The 19,061-nt window shown below is 41.9% G+C and overlaps 1 protein-coding gene across 8 annotated transcripts in view; it reads left to right on the plus strand.

The window, feature by feature from the left end:
* ACOT7 (acyl-CoA thioesterase 7) overlaps window positions 1-19,061 on the plus strand; it is a 234,203-nt gene that overhangs the window by 185,211 nt on the left and 29,931 nt on the right. For all 8 annotated transcript variants that reach the window (XM_069742406.1, XM_069742408.1, XM_069742413.1 and 5 more), the window contains one exon: window positions 14,831-15,015. In XM_069742406.1, coding sequence (XP_069598507.1) covers window positions 14,831-15,015 — 185 coding nt within the window. The remainder of the gene's footprint in view (window positions 1-14,830; window positions 15,016-19,061) is intronic.

The raw sequence follows: 19,061 nt of genomic DNA on the forward strand, positions 1-19,061 counted from the left end.
GTCATTTTCTAAGGATAAAAGATCACACGCGATGTTAGTACAGAATGATAATTGTATACACAGTGATAATGGCTAATATGTCCTTTAAAATCTCACAATTAATGAATATATGGTTGCTGGGCTTTTTATACTTCATATACACAAGTGAATGAAAGTGCTTACTACTATTTTTTTTACCAGTGTTTGCATATGGTATTTTGCATGATTACCATGTGAATTTTCTGCTTCAAAACCAATCACCCTTGTGCACTCGTGGTACATAAAGCCTGATATAATTTTTTTGTTTTCTGTTGACTTATATGGAGAAAGTTGTCATTCATACGCCATCCAATGGCTCTGCAGTATTTTAGACAAAGACGCATGGCACACCACTGCGACAGACATGGTGCCACACTTGGCTGTAATATGGTCATATCAGATGTCATGTTCTGTAGGTGCGATGCTAAAATTCATCTCTATTATCGAGCACGCCGAAGATACTTTGTTAGCACCTGAGCATGCTCAGATAACACCTTTTCCGAGCACATTCGCTCATCACAATTTGGGACAAAATCCTTACGTGGAAACTTTCCTTACGGCAATTTTTTTTTAACCAATTGTCTTAATAACCAGATAAACTCCTCAAACCCCTTAGCCTTAATTCCCAGCAATATGTTCATTGTTTTGTCTTCTTCAACTTTACCCACTGTGATAACTACTTTTCTTGAGGATTCTTGACATCTGGCAATTTTCCATTCTCCGTGAAGGTGCTCATTAGACAAAGTACAGTTAATATAATGAGACGCAGATTTTCAAGTAATGAGAAGGAAAATTCATGGCTCGGGCTTGTCTGACCGGTACTAATTAATTTGCTTTAATTATTGACATCTGTTCAGCCTTACCTTTTGTCAGGGAAATGCTAAGCAATTACAGGCAGAGACGTTCTTATTGAATATTCACTTGTATTAATATGTACCTGGTAATATATAAAGAGCATGAAATATATGCAGGGGCACATTGAAAAATGGCTCCCTCTATGGGAGCTGCTTCATGTAGACCAGTGTTCCCCAACTACGCTCCTCAAGAGCCACCAACAGGTCATGTTTTCAGGATTTCCTTAGTATTGCCCAGGTGATGGAATTATTGCCTGTGCAGGTGAAGCAATTATCACCTGGGAAATACTAAGGAAATCCTGAAAACATGACCTGTTGGTGGCTCTTGAGGACCGGACTTGGGGAACACTGATGTAGAGGCACGTCTCCCATACGACTGAGTGCTCCATTGTCCACCGACAGACGTATCATGCAGTCCAAAATTGGACATGTCTAATGGACAACTGATCGTTGAGGAGATGTCTGACGTCCCATGCATATTAGCATCGTGGTCGAACCCATCGATATCAGCAGGTGTGGCCAACAATAGACTAATGTGCATGGGGGCCTTAATGTTCATGGGGGCCTACTAACTCATATCTGTCGAGGAAGGAAAGATTCGGCCTGTTGAAGTTCAGCAGCCGATTCTTTTGTTTTTCTAGGATATAGTCAAGTCCATCGATCGTTCCTGTGTAAAGGTGAAGCTGGAGAGATAATGTCAGGCAAAAAGTAGAATTACGACACCTGATTCTTTTGTTCTAGAGGTCTGGAGGTGGCTAGCTCCCCATTCACCAATTGAAACATGTGTTTGCGTGGCCAAACCAAGCGTAACATGCAACATCGGGAAGATGTGAGAGGTAGATGTTGGCCGAAGAAGCTATAAGAGTTATTGTATTGGGTACTTTAACTTGGGCCCTTTTATGTCATGAATATTTGCAGCCACCCTATTCTATAAACGATGTATTCCAATCCAAGCCTGAGGAAGGGCACAATATTGGCTGAAACATTGTTTTAGCGTAGGTCTAACATTTTCAAACAAAGAGCTCTATAAATTGCTATCTTCTCCTTCTAAACTGTGACTGGAGGATCTATGGCAGACAGTTCTTGAGAGACGGGCACCTGTTGAAGTGCTGTTATCCGCCCTCATGCCATGCACTTTATATTATGTTTTTTTGCAACTGCAATATCCTAATCACAGATAAACTATTAGATTTTGTCTAATGTTCACAAGCTGCAGGCTTCTCGGATAGTCACATAAGATTTTAAAGAAATCACGGTCTGATAAACAGACGCCATATAAATTCAGTGATCAGATGGTTTCTGAACTGGAGAAGTTTTCTGAGATAAGACAATTCCTTTAATACAGCCTTTAGTCCCATTAAGGCTTAGTCCAAGTATTCAGAGTAAATGGCTATTCCCTTCCACAACTATGGGTCTTCCACAGTTTCTCCTGCGTTTCCATGCTAGATGAGTGTCCTTTAATGGAGATCAATGAGATCCATCCAGTTTTTAGTCCTGCGGTGAATAGCAGCAGCTTATGTCTTTTTATTATGCCACACAAACTAAATGGCTCCTACTCTCCAGTATTTCTTCTTGTGGAATAGGTGGCCTGAGGATATGGATCTGAGAAGGCAGCTCACATACAACATCTAAGAGGATATATTTCTTACACAATGTTCACTTAGTGCAGAAAGAAATAGGATGTAGGAAACCGGTTGTTTACTTTCTGGTTGCGGCGTAGAAAGCTGACCTGATACTTTCTCAAATAACATGTGCACAGCTATTTTTATCGTATGTCATCTGCCGCGTGCCAAGGTCATATATAACAACTCCTTTTCTTTTAATAGAGTTTGTCTATGTGTCTTGATTCCCAGAAGAATTAACTGTATGTGTTGAACCAATTGTTATGATTGATTCTCATTCTAGCTGGCTGGCCATGGGTCTTGCTGGCCATGGGTTTTGCTGGCCATGGGTTTTGCTGGCCATGGTTCTTGCTGGCCATGGTTCTTGCTGGCCATGGTTCCTGCTGGCCATGGTTCTTGCTGGCCATGGTTCTTGCTGGCCATGGTTCCTGCTGGCCATGGTTCTTGCTGGCCATGGTTCTTGCTGGCCATGGTTTTTGTTGGCCATGGTTCTTGTTGGCCATGGTTCTTGTTGGCCATGGTTCTTGTTGGCCATGATTCTTGTTGGTCATGGTTCTTGTTGGCCATGGTTCTTGCTGGCCATGGTTCTTGTTGGCCATGGTTCTTGTTGGCCATGGTTCTTGTTGGCCATGATTCTTGTTGGTCATGGTTCTTGCTGGCCATGGTTTTTGTTGGCCATGGTTCTTGTTGGCCATGGTTCTTGTTGGCCATGGTTCTTGTTGGCCATGATTCTTGTTGGTCATGGTTCTTGTTGGCCATGGTTCTTGCTGGCCATGGTTCTTGCTGGTCATGGTACTTGTTGGCTATGGTTCTTGCTGGCCATGCTTCTGATAAACTGGTACAGGGCTGCCAACTGAACAGGGCAGTCTTGATTTGGGTTCTAGCTGCCCACTTTAATATGGCACTGAGACATCAACACATTGGAGCCCACCACTCATACAGTTAGTTTAACAGTATGAGCACAAAAGGGCTAGAATAAGTGCCCCTTTCTGACAATGGTCTTGCCACCTTGTTCCCCCCCCCCCCCCCCAGCCCAACACAGAGACCCTTGATGCCTCCTCTTGCATTGCATTTGTTTGACACCTTGCATCCGCAGGTTCCACCACAAAACCTATCAACAACCTTGTGTCTTCCTATGCAAGGAGTCCCTGCCAACTACCTCCACAGAGGGTCTTATCACCATGTACCTGCACCGAGCAGCCAACCACCCTAATGTAATACACTCTTTGGCTGTACCGCAGCCAGGAATTCATCTGAAGGCAGAACGTGTAACTCTTTTCTGTTTCTGAGTTTTGATGTTGAATGTGGTCTAAAATCAACTTAGAAGAAAATGTAAAGGAAGACCGATAAGGGTGTGTTTACACTGCGCAATGCAGTGATTACCAATTTGTGGGCATTTAATAGCCTGTTTACACAGACAGACCGCACACTGAGCAATCATTAATAGATCGCTCAGTGCTCATAGGCTGCCATTATTCTGGCCAGCACAGTTCCTGTTTACACAGAAGAAAGATGATCTTTTTGGCAAACCAAGTTATCATTTCACCCTACGAACATGCATTTTGCTTGCTCGTTGAATGATCGGCAGACTGTTTAGACTGCATGATAATCATGAAATAATCGCAAAGTATAAATACATCTTAAGACCTCATTCACACATCCGTGTTTAAATACGTACATGAAAAAAATGGTACCGGTGTCAGCAGTTTTTGTATCAGTGTGTTGGTTTTTACCATCAATTTGGCAATCTTATTTTTTTTCTCCAAGTATGGATATATTAATAAATAAATTGCAAAGCTATTCGAGAGCTGTACAAGTTTTTCATGGACCCATAGATTTGTGTTGGCCTTTTCCATCCGTGATACCAGAAAAAAAGCAGACAGGTCTCTACTGTATGAGTTTTGCATGGACACACGGCCCCGTGAAAAAAACATGGATATGTGAATAGCACCATAGACTATACAGGTACTTGAGCTCTCAATGAAAACAAAAAAAAGAACATGTATGTGTCCTGTGATGGGACGTCGATCCAGGAAACTAATCGGATTGCTGAATGTGGAGGCAGGGAATGTTATCCCTAAGGCCACGTTCACTATTTAGTCAGTATTTTACCTCAGTATGTGTAAGCCAAAACCAGGAGTGGGTGATAAATACAGAAGCGGTGACGTGTTTCTATTATACTTTTCCTCTGATTGTTCCACTCCTGGTTCTGGCTTACAAATACTGAGGTAAAATACTGACCACATACTCAATGTGTGAACGTGGCCTTACGCACTTGTCAACAGACCCACTTATTCTATCCTTTCGGCCTCGCTCACACGATCAGTATTTGGTGAGTTTTTTACTTCAGTGTTTGTAAGCCAAAACCAGGAGTGGGTGATAAATACAGAAGTGGTGACGTGTTTCTATTATACCTCTATTTTACATATATTTTTCATCTGATTGTTCCACTCCTGGTTTTGGCTTACAAATACTGATGTAAAATCCTGACCAAATACTGAACGCGTGAATGTGGCCTTAAAGTGACATCTCTTCAAAGCGTTTTTCTCCCTCAATAAAAAGTTATTGAAAAATCTATTAAAACCAACACTCGGTGTCTGTTTCCAGCCTTACCCCGCTTTCCTAAAAAATTGATACGACAGAGGACAAATTGGAGTTTAATTGATTTTTTTTTTTTTCCCCTAATCTTGATATCGGGGATAGAAGGCAGAATGTTTGTCCTACATTTATCTACAAATTAAAGTTTAGAACATATATATATATATATATATATATATATATATATATATATATATATATATATATATATATATATATATAGTAAAAAATGAAACTGCTCTGAGCAAATATTTAAAAGGATGGAAACCTCTCTAATTATGTCTTCATAAAATATCCCCCAGCTGCATTTAATGGAATTTCCCCACAAATTATTCTAATCCACCGTTACATATTTAACGAAAAGCATTGTATGAGATATCTAAAATGAGCTTAAAGGAACAGCGCACAGGAAATTCAATTACTGTGGATTCCACGTTGCACACACTAACTTTTTACAGAAATAAATTCCTTGGGATAATGTAAACTGGTAGCACCTGGATGTGATTCACGAATGTTTATGAGCCCAGCGGGAACAGATAGACATGAAATAGACCTTGCATGTAATGGAAACACTGAAGCTCCTGCAGCCAGGAAAAACATGTGTCCCCATGATTAAAAAGTTTCCTGCTACTTCAAAGTTATTGTCATGTGACCAGAGAGGGACAGAAACTGCTCTGAAAGTTTTGCTGACCTCTCCAAAAACAGGAAACCTAATACCAGTCGCTAAATTGATGAGGAGCACCAACCATGACTCTCGTGAGTTTGAAGACACAAGAGTGGATTATGGAAGGGTCCAAATATGCCCTTTAGGTCTCCCCCATGTATGTGCCTCTGCCGTCCATCTTGTGGCAAGTCATAACAGCTACCAGTTTCTAATGCTTGAACTCTCTGGACCTGGGCGTTGTTGTTTGGTCATTGTATAAGTAGTGCTTAATATTGACATCATATTTTGGTATTATTAGGACACTCTAATGTATTACTATGTACAGTGGCTTGCAAAAGTATTCACCTCTTGGCCTTTTACCTTTTTTGTTACATTACAATCTGTGTTTAAATATTTTTGGAATCTCCTTTTTGTGTGATACATCAGCACTAAATAGTCTAAGATGGTGAAGTGAGAAAAATATTGGCATCAATTAAGTTTATGGGATCAAATAACTAAAAATTAGCATGTGGATATTTATTCATCCATTTTGCGATGAAGCCCCTAAAAGTTTCCGGTGTAAGCAAGTACCTTCATATGTCTCTTGCTTAGTGACTGGACGTCCCCCTGTGTGCAATCTAAGTGTCCCATGATCTGTCAGTATATACACTTTACCGTTTCTGAAAGGCCACAGAAGGTGCAACACCATTAACAAGGGGCACCACTTACCAAACACCATGAAGACCAAGGAGATCTCCAAACAACACCATGAAGGCCAAGGAGATCTCCAAACAACACCATGAAGGCCAAGGAGATCTCCAAACAACACCATGGAAACCAAGGAGATCTCCAAACAACACCATGAAGGCCAAGGAAATCTCCATCAACACCATGAAGGCCAAGGAGATCTCCAAACAACAACATGGAAACCAAGGAGATCTCCAAACAACACCATGAAGACCAAGGAGATCTCCAAACAACACCATGGAAACCAAGGAGTTCTCCAAACAAGTCAGGGACAAAGTTGTTAAGTGAAAATGAAGGTATCCAGCTCAGGAAATAAAATCAAAAGTATTTGGACAAATTTAATAAGTAAGCTGCTTGACAAACCAGTGCATACAGGGGGAAGGAATGTCTTGAATAACTGGATCCGTTTCGAACACGTGTAGTGTTCTTAGTCCTCAGTTTAAAGTTGTTAAGTACAAGTCAGGGTTGGGTTATATTAAAAAAAAAATAATCACAATATCTGATGATCCCTCGGAGCACCATCTTATCCATTATCATCAAATGGAAAAAATATGGTACCACAACAAACCGGCCAAGAGAGGGCCGTCCACCAAACTCTCAGCCCGGGCAAGGAAAACATTAATCAGAGAGGTAGCACAGAGACCAAAAGGTGACCCTGAAGAAGCTGCAGAGTTCCCAAGCAGATACTGGAGTATCTGTCCTTACAACCACAATAAGCCGTACACTCCATAGAGGTGGCCTTTATTGAATAGTGGGCAGAAAAAAAGCCTTTACTTACATACAAAAATTGTAAGGCTTGTTTTGAGTTTGCCAAAAGACATGTGGGAGACTCCCCAAATGTATGGAGGAAGGTGCTGTGGTCAGATGAGACCAAAATTGAACATTTTGACCACAAAGGTAAACGCTATGTCTGGCGCCAAACCAACACAACTCATCACCCCAAGAACACAATCCCCACAGTGAAACATGGTGGATGTTTTTGGACAGCAGGGGCAGGGAAAATGGTCCGATTCAAGGGGAATATGGATGTGAGAAATACAGCGATATTCTTGAGCAAGACTTGTTTCAGTCTGTCAGTGATTTGAAACGGGAAGGGAGGTTCACCTTCTAACAAGACAATGACCCAAAGCATACTGCTTAAGTAACACTCCAGTGGTTTAAGGTGAAATGTGTAAATGTTTTGGAGTGACCTAGTCAAAGCCAAAACCTTAATACAATTGAGAATATTTGGTCAGACTTGAATATTGCTGTTCACCAGAGGAAACCATCTAATGTGACGGAGCTGGTGCAGATCAGCAAACCCTGTATATTCATATGTCATATGCTGAAATACTTTCTTTGCTTTTTCCTTTTAAATGCATTGGAACAATTAAAAATAAATATGCAAAAATATAAACTCCCTCTAATCATTTTTTTTCCAGAGAGCTCAGTCTGTTTTTTTTTTTCACAATCGAAATGTGATAAGAGTGTATTCACATAGGTGGGTAGTGAGACAAAACTGCATGCCTTTCTCAGTTAATTAACACATTTTGCAATGGGCGTTTTAGTGTATATCTTTTACTGGTTACACCTGTAAAGAAAAATTTCACTAATAAAATTCTGAGATGAAAAACTGCATAAAATGTGTTTTTAGCCATGTGGTGCACTACCTGCATATGTGAATATGCCCTAACTGTAGAATTCTGCCCTCTGTCTTCAAGAATATAGCGGTTATGTAAGCAAGAATATAACTAATGGAATACAGTTTCCTATTTTCCCACCTAAAAGGATATATCTACTATGATACTCACCCTGTGTACAAGAATATAACTACTATAATTCTGCCCCTATGTACAAGAATATAACTACTATAATACTGCTCCTATGTACAAGAATATAACTACTATTATACTGCTCCTATGTACAAGAATATAACTAGTAAAATACTGCCCACTATGGACAAGAATATAACTACTATAATACTGCCCCTATGTACAAGAATATAACTGCTATAATACTGCCTCTATGTACAAGAATATAACTACTATAATACTGCCCCTATGTACAAGAATATAACTGCTATAATACTGCCCCTATGTACAAGAATATAACTGCTATAATACTGCCCCTATGTACAAGAATATAACTACTATAATACTGCCCCTATGTACAAGAATATAACTACTATTATACTGCTCCTATGTACAAGAATATAACTAGTAAAATACTGCCCACTATGGACAAGAATATAACTACTATAATACTGCCCCACTATGGACAAGAATATAACTACTATAATACTGCCCCATTATGGACAAGAATATAACTACTATAATACTGCCCCATGTACAAGAATATAATTGCTATAATACTGCCCCTATGTACAAGAATATAACTACTATAAGGCCGGGGACACACACAACGTATAAAAAAACGGTCTGTTTTTGACGGACGAGAATCGCACAAATGTTCCCAAAACAGTGATCCGTGTGCAGTGCGAGGATGCGATTTTCTCGCATCAAATGATCCGTGTGACATCCGTATGGTGAGATTTTCTCACACACTTGCAAAATGAGCAAATAATGGCTGAGCCATTCCTGTCACCTGCCCAATGCCTGAGAATTTCTCGCACGTCACACTGATGGTCCGTGTGCTGTGCTATTTTTTCTCACCCCCATAGACTTTCATTGGCGATTCTCGGCCGAGAAACGCTGACAATCGCAGCATGCTGCGATTTCACTCGGATCCTGAATACGGCCGAGAAAATATCGGCTGATGGGAGCTGCCCCATAGATTAACATTGGGACGAGTGCTATGCGATTTTTTTTATCGCATTGCACTCGTCCGTATTACGGTCTAGTGTGACCCCGGCCTAATACTGCCCCTATGTACAAGAATATAACTACTATAATACTGCTCCTATGTACAAGAATATAACTACTATAATACTGCTCCTATGTACAAGAATATAACTACTATAATACTGCCTCCCATGTACAAGAAAATTGTTACTATAATACTACCCCCCATTTACAAGACTAAAACTAATATATTACTGCCATCTTTGTAGAAGAATATAACTACTAGAGATGATATAATCTGTTGAAATTAGAATTCGTAAGGTTTAGAGAATTTTTCCCCCAAATTCGGTATTCACCATTATATTAGTAAGGTGTGATTGTTATCTTCTCAGCGGACAGGTGAGGAATATTGTTGTTTATTATTTTAATTCTGTTACAGGGAACATTGACTTCACTGGAATGTGTGATGATGTGAGTATGGTTTAATTTAGATTAGGCTACTTTCACACTAGCGTTTTCTGCAATCCGTCACAATGCGTCGTTTTGCAGAAAAAACGCATCCTGCAAAAGTGCTTGCAGGATGCGTTTTTTCCCCATAGACTTGTATTGACAACGCATTTGCGACGGATTGCCACACGTCGCATCCGTCGAGCGACGGATGCGTCGTGCTTTGGCGGACCGTAGGGAGCAAAAAACGCTACATGTAACGTTTTTTGCTCCTGACGGACCGCTTTTTTCGACCGCGCATGCGTGGCTGGAACTCCGCCCCCACCTCCCCGCACCTTACAATGGGGCAGCGGATGCGCCGGAAAAATGCATCCGCTGCACCCATTGTGCAATGCAGGAAACGCTAGCGTCGAAATCTCTCCCCGACGCATTGCGACGGGGAGATTCCGACGCTAGTGTGAAAGAAGCCTTAATTAAATGAGTCTGTCATTCTTTCAATTAAAGGACTTTATTCTGAGTGTGTGTTTTTTGAAAAAATATTCAAAAGTCGCCGACTTTTGGCAAGGTCGGGTTTCATGAAACCCGACCCGACCCCTGTGTGGGGTCGGCCATGAAGTCGGCGATCTTTTGAATCTAGAATCGGAATTCCGATACCGATTCCCGATATGTTTAAGATATCGGGAATTGGTATCGGAATTCAGATTTAAGTGTAAAATAAAGAATTAAAATAAAAAATATCGCAATACTTACCCTCTGACGCGCCCTGGTACTAACCGGGAACCTTCCTTCCTTAGAATCAGCCTTCCAGGACCTTGCGGTGACGTCACGGTGACGTCGCGGCTTGTGATTGGCCGCGCGGCCGCCCATGTGACCGCTCGCGCGACCAATCACAAGCCGCGACGTCACCGAAGGTCCTGGAAGGGCTGATTCTTAGATAGAAAGGAAGGCTGCCGGAAAGAAGCAGGGCGCGTCCGAGGGTGAGTATATACCTGATAGGAGTTTCCGCTCCTTCAGACCCTGGGAACCATGGAAACCCAATGCACTGCATTGGGTTTCGAGTTTCGGCCGACCCCGACCCCGACTTTTTTATAGGATCGGCCGATTTCACTCAACCCGACTTTTGAAAAAGTCGGGTTTCGTGAAACCCGACCCGATCCTATAATAGTAAAGGTCGCTCAACCCTAACAATAAGCTGTAAAAGCACTGTACTCGTCATATATGTGACTGACCTCTTTTATATCTATTTTATGTGTATATATCTATTGTCTCCTCGCTCCGTGATTTTTCTGTACGCTGTGATTTTACTGTACACGGCAGATGAATTGCTGTCTTTTCATCAATCTGTTTATCAGTCTACCTTACATATAAGATATATACTGTATATATTGAAGTATAGTTCTTATGTGTAAATTACATAGAGAATTACTCTATGTAAAAGCTCATGTTCAAATCGCATAGTAATTGTATGTCATTCGGCTGTCAATCGGATGCTAGGTGTTAAAAATCAGATTATACTTGTATGAAACTCGCACTAGTTAGGGCTCGTACAGTGATGGGTACACATGCACTGCCCTTATGCCATTCAAAAATGTATGAGCAAATGTGAAAAATATTTGAGTCCCCAGTGGTTGATACCTTTTAATGGCTAACTGAAAAGATGGTAAGAAATTGCAAGTTTTCGAGGCTACACAGGTCTCTTCATCAGGCACAGACCCGTCTCTTGATGATTGACCACAAGTTCTCAATGGGATTAAGATCTGGGGAGTTTCCAGGCCATGGACCCAAAATCTCTATGTTTTGTTCCATGAGCCATTTAGTTATCACCTTTGCTTCATGGCAAGGTGCTCCATCATGCTGGAAAAGGCATTGTTGGGCGCCAAACTGCTCTTGGACGGTTGGGAGAAGTTGCTCTTGGAGGACATTCTGGTACTATTCTTTATTCATGGCTGTGTTTTTAGGCAAGACTGTGAGTGAGCCGATTCCCTTGGCTGAGAAGCAACCCCACACATGAATGGTTTCAGGATGCTTTACAGTTGGCATGAGACAAGACTGGTGGTAGCGCTCACCTCTTCTTCTCCGAATAAGCTGTTTTCCAGATGTCCCAAACAATCGAAAAGGGGATTCATCAGAGAAAATGACTTTGCCCCAGTCCTCAGCAGTCCACTCCCTGTACCTTTTGCAGAATATCAGTCGGTCCCTGATGTTTTTTCTGGAGAGAAGTGGCTTCTTTGCTGCCCTCCTTGAAACCAGGTTTTGCTCAAAGAGTCTCCGCCTCACAGTGCGTGCAGAAGCACTCACACCAGCCTGCCGCCATTCCTGAGCAAGCTCGGCACTGCTGGTAGTCCGATCCCGCAGCTGAAACAGTTTTAAGATACGGTCCTGGCGCTTGCTGGTCTTTCTTGGGCGCCCTGGAGCCTTTTTGACAACAATGGAAGCTCTCTCCTTGAAGTTCTTGATGATGCGATAGATTGTTGACTGAGGTGCAATCTTTGTAGCTGCGATACTCTTCCCTGTTAGGCCATTTTTGTGCAGTGCAATGATGGCTGCACGTGTTTCTTTAGAGATAACCATGGTTAATTGAAGAGAAACAATGATACCAAGAACCAGCCTCCTTTTAAAGTCTCCAGTGATGTCATTCTTACTTAATCATGACTGATTGATCGCCAGCCCTGTCCTCATCAACACCCACACCTGTGTTAATGGATCAATCACTAAAACGATGTTAGCTGCTCCTTTTAAGGCAGGACTGCAATGATGTTGAAATGTGTTTTGAGGGTTAAAGTTCATTTTCTGGGCAAATATTGACTTTGCAAGTACAGTAATTGCTGTTAAGCTGATCACTCTGACATTCAGGAGTATATGCAAATTGCCATTACCATTAGAAAAAATGAAGCAGTAGACTTTGGAAAAATTAATATTTGTCTCATTCTCAAATTTGACCATGACTGTATACATGTATGGTATAGGACTTGTCTCGGAGATGGTTTTTCTCATCTTGTCGGCCATCTGTCCCGCACATCTACCCGTGTGTAAAGTTCTGCAATGCTTTTACTGCCTTTAATTATTCATTGTGGATTTTGGTGCATTACATGTCTTCCTCCTAATTGAGTCCCCCATGTTTTCAATTATGGAGCTCAGCACCTACTTGTTGTTTTCATAACTTTTCGCCTCCCATGTAGAGAATCTACAGCAGATGCCTAAATGTTTAATACAGTAATGCATTTAGAGTTATGTCTGCCAGCAAACAGGAATCCGGCCGCTGCTGTATGGAGAGGTCGGCGAAACGCTGCGGGGGAAAGCCAGCGGCCCAGATTGCTACCGCTATACCATGCAAGGAGCCGCTTCTAAATATATTAAAATGCCCTGGAGAAGGCAGGATTTTTTGGCAGACATTTCAGGCTTGACTAATTTTGCTCTTTTCATAGCCACATGTCTAATGTTTAGCTATACTAAAGTTTCCGAACATTACATTGTACTAACGTGAAGCGCAAGAAAACTGATAATTTCATGACAGATGATCGGGCATTCTGGATGGCTGGATGGTTCTCATTCCTATTACTTGCGTAAAATATCACTCGTGATAATAGTTGTCTCTTTGTCACCCCCCAGGAACCACTATCAAGGGTAGAACTTCTGTGAATAAAATTACCAAAAGGGTTTTTATAGGGTAAATGGGTAACCCTAGAGAAACATGGGTTTGCATCAGGTTTGGGGAACCTCAGGTCCATGGGCCATTTACGATGACCTTTTAGTCACCTCCCGAGCAGATTCCCGGGGACCGCAGCTGTATTTTGCCGGTCGCCTGCCCATCAATTCCTTCCTGCCCTGTTAGCACACGCAGGCAGGGTTCACTACTGATTGTGAGTCGCATGTAATGAAAGATTACATCCTAACACCAGTGCCAGCATCAGGACGTACCTTGTGGGCGGAGTTAATGCACAATTACGGCCCCCGAGGGATGGTATAAATATCCAAATGGCCATTGGCAGAAAAAAAAGATTCCCCATCCCTGGGTTTACATGTAAGTTGTAGGCACCAAATGTTTGACTTTTAAGGGTAGGACTATATTGTGACTTTCGCCGTGATGCAACCAGAGGTCGTTCAGTGCCTCTGCTATATCGCAGTGCTAAACAAGTGAATTGTTCGCATTGGGACACCTATACTACTGCGACAATCAAATTGCAAAAAGTCCGGTTCGGTTGGATGTTATTTGGCTTGCTAGTCGTGGTAGTATACTTGTCATAATGCGATCGTTTCACTTGTATGTAGCAGTGGTAGCGAGCTATCTTTGGGCACAGGACTGCTGTCGCTGCCAAAGTTGCCTAATAGGAACCAAAATCAAGAGTCAAAGTCCGCACTCACAGCCGGTTAAATCAGAGATACTGGGTGGAAACCTTATAACATGCGTGTCTTCAACCAGTATTACGGGTTTGGGTGCTCCTTATGGAAAACAGAGTCCAAAATCCAATACAACGAGAGAAAAGTAGACAGGAGCACTCACCATCCAGAAGAAATGTTCAGTCTTTATTGTGGCATAAAATGTATAGCAAGGTCTTACAGGAGAACGTGAGTGTCACGAGACGACGGCCGTTTCGCGCCGATGCGCTTCTAGGGGTCTGAGCCGTAGCTCTTGCCTTAACAAGTCTGTATGCAAAATTGCTATTTTTCTTTTATTGTTAATGCATTGCAGCTTAATCGGTTGCAATATTGTACACATCGTCTATGGTCTTTCTTATTTTTGACTGATAATTAGTGATGAGCGAATATACTCGTTACTCGAGATTTCTCGACCACGCTCGGGGGTCCTTTGAGTATTTTTTAGTGCTCGGAGATTTAGTTTTCATCACCGCAGCTGAATGATTTGCATCTCTTAGCCAGCTTGATTACATGTGGGGATTCCCTAGCAACCAGGCAACCCCCACATGTACTTATGCTGGCTAACAGATGTAAATTATTCAGCTGCGGTGATGAAAACTAAATCTCCGAGCACTAAAAAATACTCGGAGGGCAGAGAATCTCGAGTAACGAGTATATTCGCTCATCACTACTGATAATAGCAGTATAATGAATATAGCGTGGCTGCTGTGCGTGTGATAATCACACATCTTCTCTGTCCTTCAGGTTGCATCATTACCGTGTCTGGCCGTATAACATTCACCAGTAACAAGTCCATGGAGATCGAAGTGTTTGTGGACGCAGACACCCTAGTTGGTGATACCCAGGAAAGATACCGGGCAGTCAGCGCTTTCTTCACTTTTGTCTCTCTCAACAAGGAGGCAAAACCTCTGCCTGTTCCTCAGATTGTGGTGAGTGCAATGTCCCATTTCTAGCCATCCTCTACTGTAAAGTTTTTAAAAAGTCTCCTCTGCTTCTTGGGAAACTTGGACAACAACCAGTTTGTCATCCATTACTGCCGCTGAGGGTTATCACCAAGCTCCTCTAGACTTCCTCTAGTTCTGGTGACTATCACTGTTAGGCCGGGATCACACATACGCGAGATATGGCCGAGTCTCACAGGTGAAATCCCTCCTCTGGCGCCGGCACTTGGGAGCGGAGCGTGCAGCTCCATGTGTTGCTGTGCGGCTGCATGCTCCGCTCCCAAGTTTTGGTGCCAGAGGAGGGATTTCACCTGCGAGACTCGGCCGTATCTCGCGTATGTGTGATCCCAGCCTTATGGTTGAAATTCAAAGGAAAAGAAAGTGGTCACTAAAGAGCGCTGTGAGGGTCACTGTTAAAATTGAAGGCAAAAGGTCCACCGCAGCTCCAGCCGTTAACCTTCTCTAGGAGGATACAAAATGTAGTAGAAAATAGTCATAACAGTCCTAGGATCACTGGAAATGAGACCAAAACAAGGATTTTAGCGTTGAACCCCAACCTGATGAAATGATGAAAACAGTTTAACCGTTGAAACTCGTTGTGGTTTAACACTAAAATCCTTGTTTTGGTCTAATTTCCAACGCTCCTAGGACCGTTAATACAATTTTCTACTGTTATGGTGGCTCTAAAATGAGAAGAAACACCTCCATACACAGCTGATGACACAGGATCCACCAATCACAACAGGTGATGTCACAGCTGACCCTGCTCCTCCTCCACTACAATGACTGATAACACCTCTATATTCAGTAGATGACACAGGATCCACCAATCACAATAGGTGATGTCACAGCTCACCTCCTCCTCCACTACAATGACTGATAAAACCTCTATATACAGTAGATGACACAGGATCCACCAATCACAATAGTCGGTGTCACAGCTCCCCCTGCTCTACCTCCTTTCACAATCGCCTCCGCACATGCTCATTACACATCTCAATATAAAAGATAGAATTGTGGTTTGACAACTGTACCTATGAACATGTCGATTTCATGAAACAAAAGAAGTTAGTCTACTCTTTTTTGTGTGCAAATGTAGCGGTGACCAGGGTGGTAGCCGTAGGCGAGTGTCCGACACCCAGGGATGTTACAGAGAATTGTGGGTCTTGGCTGGATGTTGGTGTTATGAAGGCCTTGTGCCCATATAGGCTGCCGGTAGCTGATGGTATTGGCTTGCCAGGACCACAAATTCCACAGATTAGTAAAGGAGACTTCCCTGCAAACATGGGCATTTTACTGAACTTAATAAGGGTCATGTGCAAGGGATAGTGAGTACACAGTCTGAAGCACATTTCATTCACACAGACATCATTTCCTTCCACTATAGTCTTCTCCAGGTCCGGTATAGCACACTGTTTTGCACTACTTCGTCACAGCCGAAATTGTCACCACAGTACCGTTCAATGAGTTTCTCTACACCCGCTCATCGGCTCCATGTCCTATCATTCTGGCCACCCCGGATCCACCGCTCAGGACCCTCACTAATCCCTCAGTCTCAGTCCTCTTTAGATCCAACTTCTAGTTCTTCTTTCTGGAAGTAATCTGCCTCCCACTGTGGGCTGTTCCCAAACATTAACTGTATCACAATTAGTAACATAACATAGTAACATAGTAACATAGTTAGTAAGGCCGAAAAAAAACATTTGTCCATCCAGTTCAGCCTATATTCCATCATAATAAATACCCAGATCTACGTCCTTCTACAGAACCTAATAATTGTATGATACAATATTGTTCTGCTCCAGGAAGACATCCAGGCCTCTCTTGAACCCCTCGACTGAGTTCGCCATCACCACCTCCTCAGGCAAGCAATTCCAGATTCTCACTGCCCTAACAGTAAAGAATCCTCTTCTATGTTGGTGGAAAAACCTTCTCTCCTCCAGACGCAAAGAATGCCCCCTTGTGCCCGTCACCTTCCTTGGTATAAACAGATCCTCAGCGAGATATTTGTATTGTCCCCTTATATACTTATACATGGTTATTAGATCGCCCCTCAGTCGTCTTTTTTCTAGACTAAATAATCCTGTCTCTACCAGTTACCTGTGGCTGGGTAGACTACAGCTTCATACTAACAATGTAAAACATCTCTATACACACTATTTGTAGAAATCCCTCCCACTATACTGAAACATCTGGCCGCTGCGGTTTCGACGCTGCGTAAATACGCAGAGTCAAAACAGCAGCAAATCCTGAACGTGGGAACGTACCCTTATATGAACGCAGAACATGCATCTACACTGGCATGTAAAAGTTTAGGCACCCCTGGTCAAGATTACTGTTATTGTGAATAATAACGCAAGTTGAAGATGAAATGATCTCTAAAAGGCCTAAAGTTAAAGATGACACATTTCCTTTGTATTTTAGCCCCCAAAATTTATATTTTCATCTTTTACGTTTTAAAAATTACAGAAATGAAAATGGACAAATGCAAAAGTTTGGTCCCCTGTTTGGCTAGCACCTAGTAGCGCCCCCTTTTGCAAGTATCACAGCTTGTTTGAGGGATTTTCATCCATTCTTCCTTGGAAAATTCTTCCGGTTCTGTGAGTTTCCATTGTAAAACCTTCAGCTTGAACCTTCTGAGGTCGTTTATTGTGGATTTTGACGTGTGTTTGGGATCATTATCCATTAGTAGAAGCCATCCTCTTTTCAACTTAAGCTTTTTTTTTACAGATGGTGTTATGTTTGCATCAAGAATATGTGGAAATGTCATGGAATCCATTCTTTCCTCTACCCATGAAATGTTCCCTGCGCCATTGGCTGCACAACCCCAATGCTTTATTGATCCACTCACATGCCTACTGGTTGGCGAGATGTTCTTTTCCTGAAATTCTGTGCCCTTTTTTTCTCCAAACATGCCTTCTGATCATTGTGGCTAAAGACTTAGAATTCTATTTTAGCCTCCTCTATCCACAGGACCAGGCTTGTTAGATGTTCTTTTGCATACTTCTGATGCTGAATTTTATGGGGAGGATGCAGGAGAGGTTTTCTTCTGATAATTATCCATGAATGCCATATTTGTGCAGGTGTCTCTGAACAGCAGAATTAATATACCACAACCCCAGAGACTGCTATTTTTTTCTGTAAGTTTTTTACAGTTAAGCTTCTGATTTACCTCTTTGCAATCCCACAAGCAGCTTTCACTGAAATGTTGCTTGGTCTTCCAGACCTTATCTTGACCTCCACTGTTCCTGCTAACTGCCATTTCTTAAAATCATTTTGAACTGAGGTAAGGGCAACTTGAAAATGCTTTGCTATCTTCTAATAGCCTTCTCCTGCTTTGTGGGCTTCTGCCATTTTCCGAATGCTAGGCAGCTGCTTAGAAGAACCCATTGCTGCTGTTTTTTGGCACAAGGTTAGAGGAGGCTGGGTTTTTATAAAGCTGGGAAATTTGCATCACCTGGCCTTCCCTAACGAAGATGGTGAACAAGCCATAACCCTAACAGACTAGGGTCTGAAACCTTAGTCAAATTTATCTGAGCACACAAATCTGAGTGCCCAAACTTTTACATCAACCCATTTTTCTTTTTATAATTTATTAAATGTAAAAAAAATGACCAATATATATATAAAAAAAAAATTCCGCCTAAAATACAATGGAAATGTGTCATCTTTAATTGTAAATGTTTTACTGATCATTTAATCCTCAACTTGCTTAACTGTTCACAAGAAAAGTAATTTTGACCAGGGGTGCCCAAACTTTTACATGCCACTGTAAAAAATTGTCTACCTAGTCACTAGCTAAACAAAACCTGATAAAACATCAACTGGAGAGCCGGTGTACTGTTTTTTTTGTTGTAGAGGACATGTCCTTTAAGGAACTTCCTTCCTTTCTTTCCGTTCCAGAGTTAGAATCTTTCTGCAGTTCACGTCGTTTGCGTTTCGGGATTATACATATATTTTTATGAGACAGGAGATCTTACAATGCAAACATACCTGGGCTATAAATACACGACTGTGAGCTTCATTAAAATTCA

This window comes from Ranitomeya imitator, chromosome 10, assembly GCF_032444005.1.
Source record: "Ranitomeya imitator isolate aRanImi1 chromosome 10, aRanImi1.pri, whole genome shotgun sequence".
Lineage (NCBI taxonomy): Eukaryota > Metazoa > Chordata > Amphibia > Anura > Dendrobatidae > Ranitomeya > Ranitomeya imitator.